The 22,140-nt window shown below is 40.9% G+C and overlaps 1 protein-coding gene across 2 annotated transcripts in view; it reads left to right on the forward strand.

Moving 5' to 3' along the window:
* Positions 1–11,695, forward strand: part of Map3k7 (mitogen-activated protein kinase kinase kinase 7) — a 57,653-nt gene extending 45,958 nt beyond the window's left edge. For both annotated transcript variants that reach the window (XM_050145463.1, XM_050145464.1), the window contains 4 exons: positions 1,272–1,377; positions 6,261–6,322; positions 7,404–7,519; positions 10,434–11,695. In XM_050145463.1, coding sequence (XP_050001420.1) covers positions 1,272–1,377; positions 6,261–6,322; positions 7,404–7,519; positions 10,434–10,614 — 465 coding nt within the window. In that variant the 3' untranslated portion in view covers positions 10,615–11,695. The remainder of the gene's footprint in view (positions 1–1,271; positions 1,378–6,260; positions 6,323–7,403; positions 7,520–10,433) is intronic.
* The last annotated feature ends 10,445 nt before the right edge of the window (positions 11,696–22,140 follow it).

Here is a 22,140-nt window from a genome sequence, read left to right on the forward strand (position 1 = left end):
CAGGGTTTCTCTGTGGCTTTGGAGCCTGTCCTGGAACTAGCTCTGTAGACCAGGCTGGTCTCGAACTCACAGAGATCCGCCTGCTTCTGCCTCCCTAGTGCTGGGATTAAAGGTGTGCACCACCATCGCCCGGCTTGGAGCTCATATTTTGTGAATGTGTTTTGAATATTTCTTCTGAAATGCATGAAACCAGTTGTGTTTCCAATTGGGAGTTTTCTTTTCAGATTTTGAAGTACTTGGATGTATCTGATGGGGCCTCTTGGTAATGAGGCCTGGGTCTGAATTCATCATCCCTTTGTCTTCCCTGTACAATATGCATAGATAGCCTGCAGGTCTTTTATATAATGGTTTCAGTGTAGCTGTGTTTGGACGGTAGCCTGTCATGTGAGCTGTCGGATAGGTGCAGTGTTTCTACTTGTGGCATCTTGTGAGCACTCAGTTACAGGTTTCAAAGCATTTCTAATTTCAGGTCTGTGGAGTTAGGGAAGCTGCTAGTGAGGAAATAGCAGCCTTCTGCCTCTGGAGGCCGCTTCTATTTTCCGTTTGTCTGTTCTCTGGAATTTGACTGTATATGACAATGTTGAACTTGGTGTATGGGTTTGTCTCCTTCTCATACCTGCTTGAGCCCGTCCTCCATTGATTCTGGACATGGTTTCGAGATGGACAGTGGGCACTCCTCCTCCCTTCACGTAGAGTCACTGAAAAAGGGATTTTCATGATCCTCCTGCCTCTGCCTTCAAGTGCTGATCACAGGTGTCTACTACTGTGCTAGGCTTGCCTCCTGCTTTTGTCAGGAGATTTTTTTATTTTTTGCTAGTTTTCTCTTTCCCAGAGAGCAAAGCATTACCTGGGCCTCAGCGTCAAGCAGGGCTTTCTCTATGCCCTCTCGTCCTACAAGGACTCCTAGTTCCTTACTAGGCCTCATCACTAGTTGCTCTCAACACAGCAGACAATCCAGGGCTCTAGGTTGCAGTCCTCACAGTGGCAGCCTGAGCACTCCCCAGTTCCCTGTTGCTCTGCGGGCCTTATTTCTCTATTTATCTCATCTAAGCTTATAAGTTTTGAAGAGATGTCTTGTACGTATTCAACATACATTGATTTGAGAATTTGAAATGTATTAATTATATACTTAAAATTCTATTTTCAAGAATCTCAGGGCCTCTACTTGTAAAAATGGAAATACTTTGCATTTTACTAGAAATGAAAATGTGTCTTGTCAATTCTTAAAAAAAAAAAAATGACACTTTCGCCGTCTGCATTCCTTCCTGCAGGTGAGCAGTAGGTCATCCAGCCCTAGTGTCAGAATGATCACTACCTCAGGACCAACCTCAGAGAAGCCAGCTCGCAGTCATCCATGGACCCCCGATGATTCCACAGGTGACCAGCTTAGCTTCTCACTGTTCTTTACTAAGACAAGCATGATGTAATTATTTCGATTTTCATGCTTATAAAAACTGTTTGGTGGCAACATTTAAACTGCCCTTCGCAATATTGTGCAGAGGCTGACTGCCTTACCCTGTGTGTATTTTCTCCCAAATGCTAAACATATGTGTTGAAAATTGATTTTTCCAGTTTGGAAACATGTATTCTTGTACTTAATTCTATTATTTTTATATCATGACCTTTCCTACTGGATCTTTTCAGTAATTAAAATCCCAAGAATGGTAAAAATAACCATCATCATCTTCATCTTCGTTTCTACTTTTTAGTATATATTACTTGGTATTTTATATAGGAATACAATGTATTATCCACCCCCTTACTCAGCTCCTCCCAAACTCCATCTCAGTTTTTGTGTTTAATTTCCATTGTGTATATTCCTTGTACATGATCTGTGTTGTATGAGGACATTTTCACATAAGTATACTGAACATACTTCTGTAGCCCATACCCTGTCTTTTTCACCCATTCTTCCTGCTAGTTGTCTTTATTCCCCTGGACAGTTTCACGTCGGCTTCCATATCATATACAGACACAAAGGAGAAAACAGGAAACACTTTTCTAAGACTAGTTTAATTTGTTTCCAGTTGCTCCTTTCCTACAAAGGACATATTGTGAATACATACCACATTTTCTTTCTCCTACATGGAGTCTAAGTATTGCCAGAATGTGTTGAACTGAAGTCCTTTGGGTAAATACCCAGGACTGTATGTATATCTGCATCACATGGTAGATCTGCTTTTATTGCTTTGAGGAACCTCTGTGTTGATTTTATGATGGCTGGACAAGTTTACATTTCGTCCAGCAGGGTATATAAGGATACCGTTCTGCCAGATGAGATTGCACTTAAGTTCTAATTTGCTTTTTTCCTCCATTGGCTAGCGAGATTGAACCTTTTTCAGTACCCCCCCATGGGAATATCTTTTATTCTTTGACAGTTCCATTCCTGTACACAATGTATCTTGAACATACCCACCCCCAGTATCATCCTACTTCCCAACGTGTTCCCCTTCACCTTCATGTCTTCCTTTTGATGACCCAAAGAATCCAATTAATGCTTCCCAAATACCTATAGGTTTGGGTCATCCACCAAGCATGGGCAACCTACCAACAGCCACACCCCTCCAGGAAAAATGCTTGTGACTCCCCTTCCCCCAGCAGCCAACAGTTGCTTAATTAAGGGTGGGGCATCATGAGCCTTCTTCCCAACCTGCTGGTTCATTGGCTGGCTTTATCCTGTGTAGGTAGCCACAGCTGCTTTGGGTTCATGAGTGTAATACCCATGTCCTGCCCACCAGACAGAATTTTGCAGGACTCCTTCAAGTCCTCTGGTTTTTAGATTCTTTACTCCTCTTCTGAGATGTTCCCTGAGCCTTGGGGCCAGTTGATACAGCTGTCCCACTGAGGACTGAGCACTCACAGTCACTGACTCTAATATTTGACCCAGTAATGCGTCTCTGGCCGAGATTGAAAGCAACATTAATCTGTAGGTGTAAACATAAATATTTGGAAGGCTGGTTGACAGCATGTTAATTTAGCAAGATAATGTTAGGGTCCCCTCTTGGACCTATGACCTAATCAGCCCTGGGCTTTGACCAGGCCATTTTCTCATGTGTTTATTAGCCATTTGTGTTACATCTTTTGAGAACTCTCTACTAATTAGCTTATGTACTGATTTGATTGGTTAGTTGCTTGGTTTCTTGAATGTTTTTTTTCTTTTGTTTATTCTAAATATTAATCTATCATACATGCAACCATCAAAGAAAGATTTTTCTTACACTCTATAGACTATATTCACTTAACTGGTTGGTTGTTAGTTGTTTTGTGGGAGGGGCAAGATCTCACAGTTTGTCGTCCTCAAAACTGGTTGGCTTCAGACTCACAGAGATCCACCTCCTCTGCCTCACAAGGGCTGGGATGAAGGGCCACTTCACCCAGATTACCTTTTTCTTTTCTTTTTCTGTAAAGAAGCCTTGTAATTTTTTGAGATCCGTTTTGTCAACACATCTTGTTGGTGTTTTTTCCTAAATGTCAGCCTCTAGGGGTTTTTTTTTGGGGGGGGGGGTTCTTTTATAATTTATTTAACTGTATTTTATGTGTAGTGGTGTGAAAGTGTCAGAATCACTGGAAATGGAGTTTCAGGCAGTTGCGAGCTGCCGTGTGGGTACTGAGAATTGAATCTAGATCCTCTGGAAGAGCAGCCAGTGCTTTTCACCGCTGAACCATCTCTCCAGCCATGTTTTGTGTTTTTAATTTAATTTCTTTATTGATTATTTGGGGGTTTCACATTGTGTGTCCCAAATCTGCTCACCTCCCAACACCCCCATATCCTCCCTTCAACCCTGCAGCACCCCCCACAAAAGAAAATTTTAAAAAAATCAAAGCAAAGCAAGCAACCAAACAAAAGGAAAAACAAACAAACAAAAACCTCTTTGCTCCTCCAGAACCTCTGCATTTGTCCTGGCGGCATTGGGAGCCTCGGTGTGTCATATTACCCTCTGTCCAGTCAGCCTTAGTAGCAGATGTTTATTGCATGAGTCAGATCTGGTTCAAGGCCTCTGGTTTCTGGCACACCATCATGACTGGATCCTCACTGGAATTCCTCTGGAATATCCTGGTGCCACTCTGAATCATAGACCTAGATTGGGTATATGTTAGGGTGGATCAACCCAAGGCCCCAGCCAGCTGTGAACCTAGGCCGCTGGGGTCACCCACCTCAGGCAAGTGGGTGGAGTCAGCTCCCCTATGCCCAGGCCCTCAGGATTGGTTCACTCTCACCTGTGGTGAGGAGTGGGGCCATGGCTCCCATGAGAGTCAGGGCCAGCTCTCTTGCTGCGGTGTCCAGCCAGAGTCCAGGCCAGTTTTCCCTGGGCCAGCAAAGGGTTGCATGGTTCCTATGTGCCCTTGAGGTGACACAGGCCACAGACTTCAACAGACTCCAGCTGCTGTTGGCCACGGAGCCATGGTCCTCAGACATGGCGCTCGACAGCAGCTTAGGCCCAGTTGATATCCTATCCTAGCTCTGGGTGGAAGCACTGACCACTCGGTTCCAAATAGTTCTGGTGGCAGCATGGCCCCCAGATACCATCAGGGCCTCAGGTTACAACTCCAACCCTGGTGATGTCCATACCTTTTCACGCTCTTCAGTCACATACCAGAAAGACAAAGAAAGCATCCGCAAGAAGTATGTCTTAGTTACTTTCCTACTGCTGTGATATAAGAAGCCTTGACCAAGGCATCCTATGGGGTGTTTAGTTTCCAAGGTTTAGAGCCCATGACCAGCAATCATGGCAGACAGCATGACAGCAGGTATGCAGCCATGGTGCTGGAGCAGCAGCTGAGAACTCACATCATGACCCACAAATAGAAGGCCGAGAGAAACACTGGATCTGGTGCACGTCTAACACAGGTCTTTTGGAACCTCATAGTTCACCCTCAGTGACACACTTCCTCCAACAAAGCCACATCTCCTAACTCTTCCCAGACAGTTCCAGCTGGGCAGCAACTTCTTAGATATATGAACCTGTGGGGGTCGTTCACAGTCAAACCCCCACTGAGGGAGTGGGCCTGTAGAGAAGGACAACGCTAGCATCTGCTGTGTTAAAAACACAGGAATATTTCATAAGAAGAGGTCATGTTTGATTACTAAGTGTAAACAATCTTTCATTGAGTGATAACCATGCTGCCTTGTGACCGTCGTTAGTAGCAGAAACTAGAAGCTGGGATTCAAACTTCAACGTAGGTACAAATGAGAAAGTGAAATGCCATTTTTTGGTTTTAGAGAACAAAGATGAAATCCAATAAAGGACCTTAATTTTTTTTTTCATGGAAAGGCTTGAATTGTTTGAACCAGCTCAGTGCTTCTGAAATACTTGTGGACTCTGCTTGATTTTGAAGTGCCTGTCAGAGACTGCCTGCTGGTGCAGTGTGGTGCGAGCAGAGTGTTTAACTCAGGAGACTTTTCAAGATGCTTCATTCTTCTTCCTAGTCAGGAGGCTATCGTTTCACCCATTCAGATTTTGTGGAAAGCAGTGGCTGAGTGGGCCATCTCATTTCCTCAGCTTTGCCTTGGATCCCATGCAGTGTCTCCATTGCCATCATGCGTGACCTGTCTTTAGTCCATGCCAGTCTTTGAAGTGGGAGGGCAGTTTTACCTCCTTTGAAACAAACAAGACCTATATTTGAGTACTTTGATAAGATTGACTGATGGTTTAAAGTCACCAATAGAACTGTTTGGAACATGGTGTTGAACCAGAGTTCTAAAGCCTTTTTTACATGTCTGTACATGTCATATACTCTCACTGCTAGTGTCTCATTAGGGGCAGGCTGGGGTATTCACAGCAGCATCTGTGTCAACTGGAAAGGACATCTGGAGAACCCACTTTCCTTCCTTGTGTCCACTGGAGCGGACAGTTGATCCAGCCTCCTGGTGAACAGAACCCAAGAAAAACAATGTGGGCTTGAATTACATAGCATCAGTTAGGACTGGCTTTAAACTTTAAAGTATAAAGGCTATGTTTTGTGTCTTTTTGTTCTTAATTAAACAAGGCCCTGTCATCTTTACTATATAGTATCCTATTCAGTTTAGATCTAACTTAAATTGTAGAATATGCTTGTATTTTAATAGCTGTGACCACATGCCTCCCCTTTTTCCTTTAGTGTTCAGAACCAGACCCTGTTTGCTACCAATAGCAGTAACTTTTATTTAATAATATTTGGAGGGGATAACATCTCATACCCTTTTCTTACTTGTTTATTGTTATAACAAATGAGTAATTACATTTATGAATTAATAAATAAAATGCATGCTTGGCTTCCAGATACCAATGGCTCAGATAACTCCATCCCGATGGCGTATCTTACACTGGATCACCAGCTACAGGTAAAGGAGCACACTTGGCTTTTCCTCCTCGGAGAGTACATGGTATTCACAATGTGTTCCTGTCCATTTCTTTATGCTTTGAAGCCAACTTCAAAATCAAAGTAGAATAAATGGCTTTGCCAGGCATGGTGCTCATTCCTCTAATGCCAGCACGTGAGATGCAGGAGCAAGAGGGTCGGGTTCAAGGTCTGCTCCAGCCGCAAAATAAGTTTGGGGTCAGCCTGAACCCCAAGAGAGCCTGTCTCAAAAATCTTTCTTATTTTCTTTTAGTTTTTTTTTTTTTTTAACGTTCCTTAGGTTTAGGATTGACATATTTTATGTTCTCATCTTGACAATCGTCTTAAAATAGCTCCATGTCTCTCTTGTCAAGCTGCCAACTATAGCGTTTTCGCTCCTTGTTTTTGTAGTGAATTAAGACATAACACTCATGAGCTCATTTCTATTTCAAACATTTTGTGATGCGCCCTGAGGTCCCATGACCAAAAGTGTAAGTAAAGTGTGTCAGTGCTTCATTGTGAGTGTGAGAATTATAAGCACCTCAGGAGCCCAGCACGTGCCTTTAGTTCCAGCTACGTGGAGGGCAGATAGAACTAAAAATTGCAGGTCTGCCTGAGCAGCACAGCCCTGTCCCTTTAAAAGAAGGGCCTTGGTATGTTCCAGTTCTGTAGCAGGAAATGCCATCCAGAGCTTCACCTGGTCTCGTCACAGGCCTTCTAAGTTGGCTGACAAGGGAGTACCAAGTTTACCAGGACACAGCTTAACACTTAATAAATTTGTTGTTGGGCAGTTCATGAATGCATGAAGTGCATTCTGGTGACCCTGGTTCACTCCTGTCTCTTCACCCTGTCGGTCCTTTCTCACGTCCATATGTGTCGTTTCATTTTGTTTACCGAGTCTAACCCAGCTCACCTCTGTGGCCGAGGGTTTAGCACTGTCTCTTGGAACCTGGTGGGCTCCTCAGCGCCCTTACTTCTGCTTCCATTGCTTTAGTGCTGTAAAATATGTCACTCTGTCTCTGTCTTAGCCACCATCTTTGGTAGACACTTAGCTTTATGTTTTAACATGTCTGCTTTCTTTCCAGCCTCTAGCACCATGCCCAAATTCCAAAGAATCCATGGCAGTGTTTGAACAGCACTGTAAAATGGCACAGGAATATATGAAAGTTCAAACTGAAATCGCATTGTTACTACAGAGAAAGTAAGTCCTTTTTTTTTTAACAAATAAAAGTTAAAAACATATTAGTATTTTGAATTTAAAATATATTGAGGTACCAGCATTAAAGACTTTTAAGAATTTTTTGTCTTAAGAATCCTGAAATTAGTCATTAAACCTATTTCCAGAACTAGAGAGACGGCTGCAAAAGCATGCACATTGCTCTTGCAGAGGGCACGAGCTCACTTCCAACCCCAGTGACCAGCTCAGCCAGCTGGAACTGCTTCTCCCGGGCTCGGAGGGCACTGCTCTCATCGTGCACATACCAGACACATACATGTGCACAATAAAAATAAACCTTTAGGCTGCTGTGGTGACCTGGGCCTTTAATTTCAGCACTCAGGAAGTGGATGCAAGCAAATCTGTGTGAACTCACCTTTGTGAGTTCAAGGCCATCCTGTGGTACACAGTGAAACCTTTTTCAAAAAAATAAAGTTAATGAATAAATACAACTCTTTATAAAGATATTTCCATCTAGATTTATGTTAAACTATAAGCACTCTTTAGCTAGTTTCATGCAGAAAACTCACCGTTTTGATAGCATCATTTAGCACTAAGGAAGATAAACTGGTTGCTTACCCAAGTTTATGTTATCAGAGTCAAAGCAGAAGGCTGTTTAGAGTTATCACTGCAAAGGCTTATTGGTTCTTGCCCAAAGGTAAAGTAATGCATTTTCCTAGCATTTGGTCAGATTTGGTCTCTGAGGCATTTGTCTGCAGTCTTGTTAGGTGTATATAGTGGTATTTTATTTGTGTTTTAATTGCCTGAAGATCTGAGTGCAAAACTAGCCACACTGATCAGTCATACAGGCCAGGCAGTGGTGGCACACAGCTTTAATCCCAGCAGCCACACTAGTTAACCATAGAGGCCGGGTGGGGGTGGGGGTGGTGCACACCTTTAACCCCAGTATTAGAGAGGAATATAAGGTGGGATGAGACGGGAATTTGCTCTCTTTTCAGTCTGGAGATTTCACAGAGCTTCTCTGATGTTCAGGTTGAACCCTAATACCTGTCTCTGGATTTTTATTATTCATGCCATGGGTGTATTTATAATAATGCAGGGTTACTTGTGACAGTAGACTCTGTTTTCTATTTGTGAGTATTTTAGAGGTAATTTTATAGCCACCTGTGTTTTCTAGAGCAATAGAAACTGCCTCCCTTCTGTTTTTAAAGACTCCTGTCTTATTTCCACACAGGTGGTTTGGTTTGGTTTGGTTAGGAGATTGGTAGTCATTTTTCTCAAGCATGAACCTTGTGAAATTTTAGACTTGTGAAGAATGACTAAAATGTTGTAGGAAAAAAAATGTGACAAATAAATGTGTATATGGAAATAGAATTCTTACAGTAATTTGATTTGAAGTAAGAATTCTTATTTTCTAGAGTAATTTGTGAGATACAATCTTCAAAAAGGGAGCATAGGGCCAGTGAGGTGGCTCAGTGGGCAGAGGCACTTACAGCCAAGCCTGACAACTTGAATTCCATCTCCAGAACCCACTTGATGAAAGCAGAGAACCATCTCCCCCAGTTTGTTTTCTAACCTACACACACACATCATAGCGTGCATGTGCGTGCACATGTGTGTGCATGTACCCACATGATAATGTAAATGTAATAGTAAAAGAATAAGTTTTACAAAAAGGAATATAGTATAGTAATTAAATGAAACTAGGATGGTAATACTAAAGATAGCATAAATAGGAAATAGAATAATATGGTCTGGAAGCTGTAGACGTAGCTGTGGAGCTTCTGGCATTTTGTGTTTTGGATGAGGCCTGCATTTATTTCTGTATAACTTGCCTTGTCATGTGTGAAAGAAGAATTCTCTGTTAACAAAATACAAATGTTGGGGAGCTGATGGCTCAGTGGTTAAGAGCACTGACTGCTCTTCTAGAGAACCTGGGTTCAGTTCCCAGCATCCACATGAAGAATCACAACTATCTGTAATTCCATTTCCAGGGGACCTGACACCAATGTTCAAAATAAAACACCGATGTACATAAAATAAAAATAAATTAAGTAAATGAAAATAAATGTTGGGTATAGGTGAGTGTGAAAACTATGACCCTTGATCAAAACGCTTGCCTTAAATCTTTAGTTAGTTAGTTTATTATTGGGGAGTGGGTGTGCACATGTCATGACATGGACAGCTGGTGGGACTTGTTCGCTCCTTCCACCATGTGAGTTCTTGAGACTGAACTCAGTGTCAGGTTTGGTGACATGCTTTTTTACCCCGTGGTCATCTCACCAGCCTGAATACTTACTTTAAATGATAAATGTCATACCAGGAAGCTACTTTGATTAATAAGAGCTCATTATTCAGTCTCTTGCTTCATGTCCTCGGAAAAGAGGGACTCGAAGCTCAGCTGCCTGTAAGAACGAGGATCTCCTGAAAATGTTTGCAGACACTCTTCTTGCTGTCATAGACTAGAAAAGAACTTTTAAGTGGCATAGTGTCTCTCACTGCCACTGAAGCTGTAGTTAAATAGGACTGTGACTCCCGAATAGAGATGCATTGAAGTATATTGGCCTAGAAAAGTGGAGCAGGGACTATGACACAGTTCTTTCTTCCTGGAACTGGATAGAGCCTTTTTTGCTCCTTCCTACCAAACAATATCCACCATATAAATCCACTTCCTACCAAACAGTATCCTCCATATGAATGATATTTTCTGAAACATTGCAGTGGTTTCTGACTGCCTTCAGTACATAATGGAAGGACTGTGGTTCCAGTGTGGTTGGTGCGGTGGTAATTTCCATTCTGGCCTGGGATCATATTGGAGTAGTACACTTATCCTGCAGAATGATAGGTAGCAAAGGTTCTCACTAGCTAACTTTCCTTCATCAGCTAAAAGTGTGGGTCTTCTCATCATGTGTAATGCTGTTGTGTAATTTGTTTTTAGGCAAGAATTAGTTGCAGAGTTGGACCAGGATGAAAAGGACCAGCAAAACACATCTCGTCTGGTACAGGAACATAAAAAGCTCTTAGATGAAAACAAAAGCCTTTCTACTTATTACCAGCAATGCAAAAAACAACTAGAGGTCATCAGAAGCCAACAGCAGAAACGACAAGGCACTTCATGACTTCTGGGACCGTTCAATTTTAAAATATGCAAAGACCTTTTTTTTTTTTTTTTAAAGAAAAGACAAACCATTATGACAATTCATGAGTGTTAGCTTTTTGGCATGTTCTGAATGCCAAATACCTATATTTGCTGCATTTGTTATGTCGTTTATCTTCTTATGGTGGATCTACAATCCACTGTCTTGTTGCGACTTGGAAAGGCCAGCGTTCTCAGCTCAGAGCACGTGCAGTGGACTTGGCTGTGTGTGCATGCTCCTGGTGTGAGCTAGCTGACAGGTGGGGTGTTGCACTCGCTACTGTGTGCCAGCATCGTCCTTCTCTATAGTAAAGGATGGAACCTCAAGGATTTCCTTCTTAGAGCTCATCTCAAAAGTCTGCTACTTTTTTCCAAAAGATGGTGTGCACCAACGTAAAGACAGGGTATTATAAATAACTGGGCTACATTACACAAGTACAGGACCTTTAAGCTGAGTTCAGAGACAGGGTTTTATGCCAACACATCCTGGATCAGTACTAAATGTAGTTCCATCTGTTGATATTAAAGGTAAGTGGTGGCAGCTGTGTTTAACGAAGGCAGGTTTAGTGACTTTCATTAGACTGAACTTCGTTTATGAGATACTGTGTGCTCTTTTTATGCCCTAAGGATTTTCAGTTCTGTGTAGAAACAAGCCTTTCTAACTTGTAATATTAGTATCAGATGAAATTGAAAGAACATGGTCTGTCGTAAATGATCCTTCTTACAACAATTATTGAATTGTGTTATGATATATCTGGAGAAAATTGAAAAATAATGGAAACGTAAGTGATTGGCCCAGCTACAAAGGCATGTCTGTTTATAAGAGCGAATAAGCAGACCAATCAGGAGACCTGAGGAAGGAAGATGAAGTGAAAAGAAACCCATTCTGTAGATATTTGGAGGACTGATTTCTCTGAAGTCCGATCTGGAATAACTGCTGCCTTCCCACACTTTTAAGAAAATTTCAGCCCTTAAAAAGAAAATATTTATATTGTTAACAATAAGTTTACTACCAGCCTTCAAAATAACTTAAAGGTAAATAATAAAATGCCATTGAAAAAACAGTTCCCTAAGCGCTATTTTTTCAGTCCATGTTACCACATTTTGATAGTTGTCAGAAATGTCTTTTAAATAAGACTGCCATCAGTCTTGCTTCTAAGTGTTCATGTTTGTGAGGAGAACAGTTTGGAAGAAAAGCACGATTGCTGGGTCCTCAGATGTCCATCATATGGCTGCTCTGTTTCCGATGAGCACAAGAAGTTATCAAAATTGTTCCTTAAAACGCTGAAGCAGGTAACTTTTCCTTTCCATTATTTTTTCCTCTCTAAGTTTTATAGTGAATCCCTTCTGTAATCAAATGAAGGTAAGGAACAGTTTATAGTAATATGTGCCTTCTTTGATACCTGTTACTAGAAGGCTCCTGTGAGCTGCGTGTCTTCTTTCATTTAAATAAAGGTCATCATTCCCAAATTCTCTCAGGTGAAGTTAATGTTAAGATCAGCATAAATAGTGAAATAAAACTGACAGAAGACACAGCAGCTGTAGACTGAGACAAAAACCGCGACATCTCCCTGACATTCCTGCCTGTTTGTACATCTGTCACTACACTGCAGGGGCAAAGTCTCTGATGAACACATGCCAAAAGTATCTCGAAATGTGCTTGCTGAGGTTTGACTTTGCATTAGATTACATGTTCCGTGGTTGTAATCTCATTTGTAGCCAGAAATTCATTTTGTGACATCATCGTAAAACAAAAAGGAAATATTATCATCTGCATAATCATACGCAGCCGCTTTATAGAAGTATTCTAGCAGGTAAGTGGAAGAAAGTGCTAAATTACCCGTGGTACCAGTGGCAAATGATGCCCAAGAATCAGACCGTTCCTGCACAGATTCTGCTGACACTCTGTTCTTGTCTCCAGGAAAGGAAGCAAAGTTTATGTAATGTAGAGGGAAATCCTCTTCAGCAGTAGAACTATTCTGGGTTGAGTAAAAATTAGTTTAGGAATGTCACCCTACATACTGAAAAGATCTGCTTAAAGTTACTTATAAATGACCGACTGTTTTTTGTTGAAGTATTTTTTAAAGTAGCGATACTCCTTTTCTTTCAAATTTCTGCCATGCTCCTAGTTCCATCTCCCGCTGCAGCCAGAGATCACAGTTGGACTTGTTTCCGTGTGTGTGTGTGTGTGTGTGTGTGTGTGTGTGTGTGTGTGTGTGTGCACGTGCAGTCTTCCACATCCTCTCTTTACATACCAGAGATTTCTTGTGAAATGACGTGGTGCAGAAACTCTTGTGTGTATTATGTAACTGAAGACGGCCTTTGGAGTTTATTTTTGTTTCCAATAAAATTCAGACTGTTAATTCAGGCTAGTATGTAGAAATGGCAGCTGGCTTCTCTCAAAGGCTGTGCTGTGGGGTTTGCTCCAGGGGTGTTTCCCTAACGCAGACTAATACTTGAAACACCAGTTTCTTAGGATCCTCAGCGTTGCAGTTCCATAATCATGGACAGGCCAAGTCACTGGACTGGAGAGGGGGCTAAGCAGTTAAAAGCATTTATTGCTCTCAGTTCCCAGCACCCACGTAGAGGCTTACATCCCTCTGTAACTCCAGTTCCAGTGGATCTGACTCCTTGTGTCCTGAGAGTTCTTGCACACAAATGGTGCACATACACTGTGGCACACACAAAATACTAAGTAAGAAAAAGTCCTCTTTACTTTTTCATGGACCTTCACTTTTGAAGTACAGCATATAAGTGACTGTTCTCATTACAAACTCCCTTAATGTTTTTTTCTACTACAGTAAGCATTTTACTCTTTTATCAAGTAACATGCCAGCTTATAGATAAGTGCACATATTTTTAATATCCATTATTTTCCTTGTTTCTTCAGTATTTATCGACAATGTAAATTACTGTTATTAATGCTAAGCTCCATGTTCATGTCAGCCCCACAACAGAAGCATCCTCTGTAAGATGCCGAGGGGTGGGGCTCCTCAAGGTGAGCATTTGTCCCTGGATCTACTTTTCTGCCATCTCCGTCTGTTTAGGTGGAGTCACGTATGTGGTGACTGGCCACTCACTGGTCAGCAGAGGAAACATTTCCACACCTCCTCAACTCAAATATCTGTTCTGAATGACTGCTATACTATAAAGTTCCCCTGTAATTTGGGGGTGCATCAGTGTTGACATTCACTAACTTAGAATTTCTTCATTCACCTGAGAGACAAAGTGCCCAAAATGGGAGTACAAATAAAAGTTAACTGGGCTGACGGAAAGAAGACCTGCCCAGCTCACAGACAGTGAGCCGCCATGGCCTGTGCGGTGTCATTCTGTGCTGCTGGTTTTGGTCCTGCCTAGTAGGAAGTCCTGTATTTAATTACGGCATACATAATCTATAGACAATAAACTGCATCATTTGTAATGTACAGTTTACTAAGTTTTGACAGATGCACACACTTCGGAAACCACTCCAGCCATCATCATCCTGAATATGTCTACCACACTTATAAGCTCCCCAGTGCCCTTCACCATCAGTGGCCTCCTTCAAGACTCCACCTCTAGACCACCAGTGGTCTAACTGTAAAGAAGAATTTGCACTATCTGCAGTCTCACTTAAATGAAATCCTGCTCTGTGGATTTTATTTTTAGGCTTTCACCTTCAGTCTGAATGGTTTCTTAATTCCTTTGGAGGACTTTCTGATTAAGCCATCTCTGGTAATTCTTTTTTTTTTTAATATTTTATTTATTTATTATGTTTACAGTGTTCTGTCTGTGTGTATGCCTGCAGGCCAGAAGAGGGCACCAGACCCCATTACAGATGGTTGTGAGCCACCATATGGTTGCTGGGAATTGAACTCAGGACCTTTGGAAGAGCAGGCAATGCTCTTACCAATGAGCCATCTCTCCAGCCCCCTCTCTGGTAATTCTTGAAACTAGGTGTTGGCCTTTGAGGGGAACCTGGATTTGAGGAAATGTAAATGTGTTTGGTCTGTCCTGTTTCACTGCGCAGTGCCATAGCTAGAAACACTGTAGATCATCTTATTTTTACTTTTTTATTTAATTTTTTTTCACTTGTGTTTTGCCATGGGTATTGTGTCTCCTGGAACTGGAGTTACAGACAGTTGTGAGCTGCCATGTAGGTGCCAGGAATTGAACCTGGGTCCTCTGAAGAGCAGTCAGTGCTCTTAACCTCTGAGCTATCTCTCCAGCCCCAGTCATCTTATTTTTATGTTTTTACAGAATTTTGATCCTTTGCTCACAAAATTTCCCTGTATGTTAAAGTATGTATTTGTAACTGTATACAGTCATGGGAAGTAGCATGTTGATCCGTGTTACATTTTTAGTATATAGTTTTGGTTAGTATAACTTTTAAAAATGTTTTCTTCTCTTTCTTGTTGAATTATAGGTGCCTTCTGCTTGCTAAAAAACCTAAGAGAGATGGCTTAGTGCTTTTACTGAGGACCTAGGTTAAATCCCAGCATCAACATGGTGGCTCCATAACTCTAGTTCCATGGGGATCTGACACCCTCTTCTGATCTCCAAGGGCATCAGGCATGTACATGATGCACATACATAGATGCAGACAAGAAAGATTTTTTTCTTCACCTATGTAAGACTTCCTACATCACTGAACAATATACAGAATGGTTCAGTGCCTGTGGAAAGAGCCCTAGAGTATTTGACTTATATCTCCCATGGTGCCATGAATCACAATTCATGACAGTGGTACACTATATAAAATGATTTCTTCACTGGCCGTGACATGCCTTCATGCCTAGCCTCTGCTGTTTCTCATCCCGCTGTGTAGCCCTGCCAGAATTGAGTTTCTGTTCAAGGGACCTGCCACTCATACCAGTTACTGGAGTTTCATGACATCATCTGAATCTTCCAAAATCCATAAGGCCACTTTCCATGAAGCTTTTGTGAGGAATGAATAGATGTTTCCCAGTGATTCTAGATTTCTAAGCAAGAACTGAATTCTTTGTCCAAATTCAGTGACCAGTGAGAACCTCACATACACCAGAGAGCAACCCTATTGTTACCTTAAAGGCACCAGAAATTGCTGTGTAAATGCTAAACATTTACCTTCTGAAAAGCAAAGGTAATTTTTAAAGTTATTTAATTTTTAGATGTATATGTATGCACCTTATCTTCAGTTACTATAAGAATTCTAACGTAGCTCTTCACAGGAATTAAAAAATATATCTTCAACTTCATATGGAAACAAACAAAAATCCTTCAGCATAGCTAAAGCGTGAATAATAAATGAACTGGTTTCCAGTTGTATTAGAGTTGTAGTAAATAAAACAGTATAGTATTGCCATAGAGCAGACCAGTTGATCAGTGCATAGACTTGAACACCCAGACAATTCTACAGGCACATGATTTTTGGCAAAAAAATAATAAATACTATTGAAGAGGCAGCACTTTTAATGCTCCTGGTCAAACTGGTGAGCTGCATGTAGAAGAATGCAAATAGATCCATATCTATCATACTGCATAAAACTCAATCCCAAATGGATTAAGGACCTTAACATAAGACCAGATACCCTGAATCTGATCAAGGAAAATAGGAAATTGAACTTACTGGCATAGGAAAGGAGGTTCTGAGCAAGACACAAATAGCACAGGCACTACGACCAAAAGTGGGACCTCATGAAGCTAGTAAGTTTCTGTGCAGCAAAGGACACCGTCATGTGAGTGAGTTGGGGAAGTTGTACCAATTATATACACATCTGGCAGAGGGTTAGTATCTAGAATATATAAAGAGTTAAGGAAAGTAACCAATGACCCAATTTAAATACAAGGTATAGAACTGAACAGTTTTTAAAAGATGAAACAAATACCTGACAAACAGAATTATTGAGCATCCTTCGCCATCAGGAAAATGCAAATTAGAATTTGTACTTAAGGTCAATTGCGTTTTTCAGGCTGTATTAGGGTTGCTGGCTTTTGGAGGATGCATATTGCCTTGGTTGTTCATGTTTGTAATTTTTTGTTGGGATCTAGGCATCTTGCATTTTAAATATTTGTTGGTGTAGTTGCCTGGTTCCATCCTTATTGGATATGTGTTCCTTTTTGGGTTGTTGATGCCCACTCTTGTAGCCAAATATTGTCTGTGGTAGAGAGTTTCTGTGGGTAGATATGTGTCAGAAGAATTGAGAAGAGCTTTAAGGTAGGGCTAAAACAAGCAGTAGTAGGAAAAAACTAGGGTCTCCCTAGTTTCGTACCAAGAGGCAGAGTCCCTGGGAGATGGTAGTGCACTGGGAAGAGAGACTCCTGTGGGTAGATGCTTCAGGACTAATGGTAATGGAGTGACAAGATGGAGGACAGAAAAGTGGACTTTCTATTTTATGATGTGGGTTTAGTGTGACTCATTGCCTCCACCTCTTGCTACTGTGAATTCCCTGCCATGATGGATTGTCACCTGGAACTGTGAAGCAAAATAAAGACTCCCTTCTGGTGTAGGGTCCTTCTGTTTATGTTTTGCTTTCATTGATTAATGAATAAAGAAACTGCCTTGGCCTTTAGATAGGGCAGAACTTAGGTAGGCGGGGAAGACAAAACTGAATGGTGGGAGGAAGAAAAGCAGAGTCAGATGCCATGGTTCCTCTGCCTGAGACAGAGGCCGGTTAGAATCTTTGCTGGTAAGCCACTGCCACGTGGCGATATACAAATTAATAGAAATAGGTTAATATGTAAGAGTTAGCTAATAAGAAGTTAGAGCTAATGGGCCAAGCAGTGATTTAATTAATACAATTTCTGTGTGGTTATTTTGGGGCTAAGCTAACCTGGTGGCTGGCACAAACAAGCGGGCCGTCCACTTACGCCCTTCCCCAAATTGCTTTGTCAGAGCTACAGAAGGAGACTGATAGCATTCAGTGCTAAGTGTTTGCACATGCCTACCATCTCAGTACTCAGGAAACTAACACAGGACAGTTACCATATGTTTGGGATCATCTTTAGCTATATAGTGAGTCCTTGTCTCAAGCCAGTCAATAAAGATTAGGTGCATATATACCACTCCTTGGCATATATCCAAAGGTTGCAGTATCCTACAAAGATGCCTGTTCAACCGGGTTCGTTGCCTCTCTATTCATAGGTAGAAGATGAAACAACCTAAATGGTATTCAATTGATGAATGCATAATGAAAATCTATATACACACAGTGTAATACTGTAATAAAACGAAATAATGAGTTTTGCAGACAAATGAATGGAACTGAGTGAGGCAACCCAGATACACAAATGCCACATGTTCTTATTTGTGGATCCTAGCTCCAAATCTTGAGGTGTGAGTGTATAACAAAAAGTAATCTCAGAAGCCAGGAAAGTAAAAAGGGACCATGAGGAGGAAGGGGGATAAGAGAACACAGGTGCTGTGAAGGAAGAAATTGGAAAAATGGAGCAGTTAGAAGCAGAGGAAGAGGTAACACTAAGGATGTTTGGAAAAGCTATAAGGAAACACAAGAGCTTACTTGGAGTGCAAATATGTAGTTCAAGTGAAGGTTTTGTCACATGGAATGATAGTGCTTCCTCCAAGAGATGAAAGACTAGTAATAAATATTTTTTAAAAAGCCCTGTTCCAGGTACGATAAACTTTCCTTCAAGTTGGTCAAGGGAACTCAAGAAACTCCCAAAACAATATAGGCTATTTCTATTACCCTTTGTTACTTCCCAGAACTTAAAAAGTAAGAACGTATTGCTGAAGACACTGGATTTGGAAGGATTGAATTGGAAATGACCTGGAAACCTCAGAGGAAAGGAAGTGATATGGGAGAAATGCAATCCATGGCCACACCCAGTTATAAAGCCTACATGACATAATGACCAGCACAGCAAGATCCCCCCCAGGGTGCAATAGTGGCACTTACATCATGGAGTAACCAATGTCTGTCTAATTGAACTTAAAGCCTTCTTAATAGGTGAGAATCCATGCCTGGCAATATAAACAGCCAAATACTCTTGGCTGGAGAGGCCAAGACCCTAGAGGAGAACCTACTATCTGTCACTTTACTAAACAAATGTAATTTCTAACTGCACTCTAAGTACTTACCCCACAGATAAGTGTGGCCTTCATTCCTCATCAAAGAAGCTTCTTTTTGCAGCAGCTGGAGACTTTTTCAGAGATCCATGCTAGTCAAAATGCATAGAGTAGGTGACCATGTGGTACCTAACACCAATTAATTGACAAAGCAACCCCTATACCTAAGTCTCAGGGAGAATAGTGTAAGAAGGACTGGAAGAGTATAAAGGCCAGAAGAACAAAACACACTCTGAGAGATAGGGGAGCTGCACCCATGAAATCTCAACAATGTAGTCGCCTAAGCAAAATTACATGAATTTGGTAGCATCAACTGCATGCTAATGTAGAGGGGGAAATTCTGCCAGGTTCCATCCTGTAATAAATCTATAGGTAATCAATGGCTGATGAGAGGGAAAATACTTTTTCTCCACGGATGAGCCTCCTAATTGGTTATCTAATACCAAGTAGTCAGTCCTAAACCAATGTCCAAACAAGCAACACTAAGCGAACTCAGTAGATTGTATGTATAATTACATATATGTTAATATGTATGTGTATCAAGAGGTCATGAATTTGAAAGGTGGGGTGGACATGGGAGGAACTGTGAAGCCAGGGGCCTTGGAAATACAGTACTCATGAAAGTATCAAAAAAATGAAGACTTTAAAAAATGGTTACTCTTAATCAGGGACTTGCATAGTAGTTAGTGGCTAAGAGTAACTCCTGTTCTTGCAAAAGGCTCAGTCAGGTTCAGTTCCCAGAGCCCATATGGAGGCTCACAACCATTTCTAACTTCAGTTCCAGGAGAAGATCCAACACTCTCTTCTGGCCTCTGCTGGCACTGCACATATACCATGCCATGCACATACACACGCACACGCACACACACACACACACACACACACACACACACACACACGTAGAACACCCATACATAAAAGTAAGTCATTTTTTTAGGTTTTAACTGACAATGAAATTACAAGAAAAATCATTTAACGGGAACCAGGAAAGGGTAAAGAAAGTGATAGTCAGGGCTGGAGAGGTGGCTCATTGGTTAAGAGCACTGTCTGTTCTTCCAGAGCACCTGAGTTCAATTCGCAGTAACCACATGGTGGCTCACAACTATCTGTAGTGAGATCTGGTGCCCTCTTCTGGTGTGCAGCCCACATGTAGGCAGAACACTATATACATAATAATTAAATAAATAAATAAATAAATAAATAAATAAATTTTAAAAAGAGTCATAGTCATATGAATAACATTTTCCTAAATAAGATAACAGCATCAAAATTTTATCTACATGCAAGTACATGTTAGTTCTTTAAGCTGAGAAATATTATGGCATTGAGAGTGGATTTTATATAATATTTTAAAGTTGGGGAATTATTTACATACAGAATTAAGAATACAATTTAATAAGTGTACATATCAAATATGAAATACAATGCAATTTTCTCAGGCCCAGAGTTTCCTGGGGCTTACTTGGAATCCATTGCTTTTCTGCTTTCATGTTTAGAGCTTAATGTTGCAAGATGTCAACAGTGCACTGCTTTACTCAGCATGGGTTTGCTATTTGAGCTGTTGCATATTGTTGCATGTATTAATAGTTTGTTCCTGTTATAAACTTAGGGGCAAGATCCCATTTGTTTATATATAAACTTTCTTGATCCCTTGCTGGTAAACATTTGGAGCTGCTTCCAGTTTAGGAATGCTATAAACTTATATGTCTTATATGTGCGTGTATGAAACTGCATATATATTTACATGGAAATAAATACACATACATGAGGAGCAGACAGACCCAAGACTTTCTCAGAAGCCCTGAAGAAAGAACAAAGGAAACTTTCGTTCTGTGTCCTTGTCCAGGAAAGCACTTGGCAGAGCTGGAAACAGTGCCTCAGAGTCAAGGTTGCAGTATCCAGGGACCCGATCTTCTCTCTGGGCTGTGTTATCAATACATGAGCAGCTTCACTGAGGTATCCTGTATTCTTTGCCAGCATTGTCTGACTTAGCTCTACTGACCTAGCGAATAGTATATTGTGGAATATTCCTTTACACTATATCATTGTGATTGGTTTAATAAAGAAGCTTACTAGCCAATAGCTAGACAGGATAAGGTTAGATGGGAGAACCATACTAAGGACACTGGGAAAAAGAAGGATGGAGAAGGAGTCACCAGCCAGATACAAAAAAAGAAACAGGAGGTGCAGATGAAAGAGGTTAATGCCAAATGGCAAAATGTAGATTAATGTAAATGGGTTATTTTAAGTTGTAAGAGTTAGCTAGTAATTAGGCTGAGCTATTGGCAAAGCATTTATAATTAAAATTAAGCCTCTTTGTGGTTATTTGAAAGTGGTTGCCAAGACACAGAAACTCTGCCTACATATGGTGTTCCAAATAAGACCTAACAAAGCTTTGAGCACTTTTCTTCAGATAGGCTCAATGCTAGCAGCAAACAGAGGTACAGCTCCTTTAAGAGGCAGCTTCCTAGTTCAGTGTTAGTGGCAAACACAGGTGCCTCTCTCTTAAAAGGCCCTGCTACCAAACAACTAAGATGGGTTTATGAGCAGTGGTGGTGTACTACTTGGTGGCAGCATGAACCCAACAACTTTCCCAGAGCCTGGGTGGTAAATGTGGCTCCTGCTGGTGCCTTCACCATAAAACTAGGCTATCGGGGAATGAAGAGGGGAGGAGCTAGGTGCCAACTGCCATGCACTGGTGCCATTCACTAAGCTGAGCAATGCCTGTAACTAACATAGCAGCTCAAGATTCGTCTCACATGATCAAAAGAAAAAAAAAAAAAAAACACCACAAATGCTCCGTAAAGATCCAGACCAAAAACAAAAACAAACTCTAAACAGGTTACAGATTATTTAAAAATATACATAGGCTTGGGAAAGAGAAAGGTTAGAGAGATTTAAAAATGATTGAGAATAATAAAGTCCTTAAAAGGAATAAAGTAAAAAAAAAAATAAACCATGCAAAATGGGAAATTCAGAGTCTAGATTCTCTATGTTATTGTGTTGTCTTTAAATTTTTGGATTGTTAATGAAGAAACAACAGCTGCTAAGACACATTGGATTTTTTAAAATGCTGGATTAAACCATTCTATATGTTTTGTAAATGTCTTAACTTCAAAATGGAAATCAAAAGATGTATTATTTTTGGGAAGAGATCATGCTTTTATTTCCACAGAAAATGAGAGGCTATGGATTCATTCCAGATTGATACGGATCAGATTTGCTTGGGGAAGGCATCCTAAAATCCTGACTACCAACATAAAGAAATAAACCTTTAAAAAAAATTAAAAAAAACACATAGTGTAAATTTTATCTGCTCAAATATAAAACAAAAAAAATCATCTTTAGCTGACTTGTGCACACCATATATTCCATACTTGTTATATATGTTGCCTTTAAGAGTTTATGTATTTTCAGAACAAGGAGACCAGACACCAATAAAAATGGATGGCCCAGGTGATCCAG

This window comes from Alexandromys fortis, unplaced genomic scaffold (genome assembly GCF_014885135.2).
Source record: "Alexandromys fortis isolate MF-2015 unplaced genomic scaffold, M_Fortis_MF-2015_v1.1 scaffold_2_26212498_36691700, whole genome shotgun sequence".
NCBI classification, from domain to species: domain Eukaryota; kingdom Metazoa; phylum Chordata; class Mammalia; order Rodentia; family Cricetidae; genus Alexandromys; species Alexandromys fortis.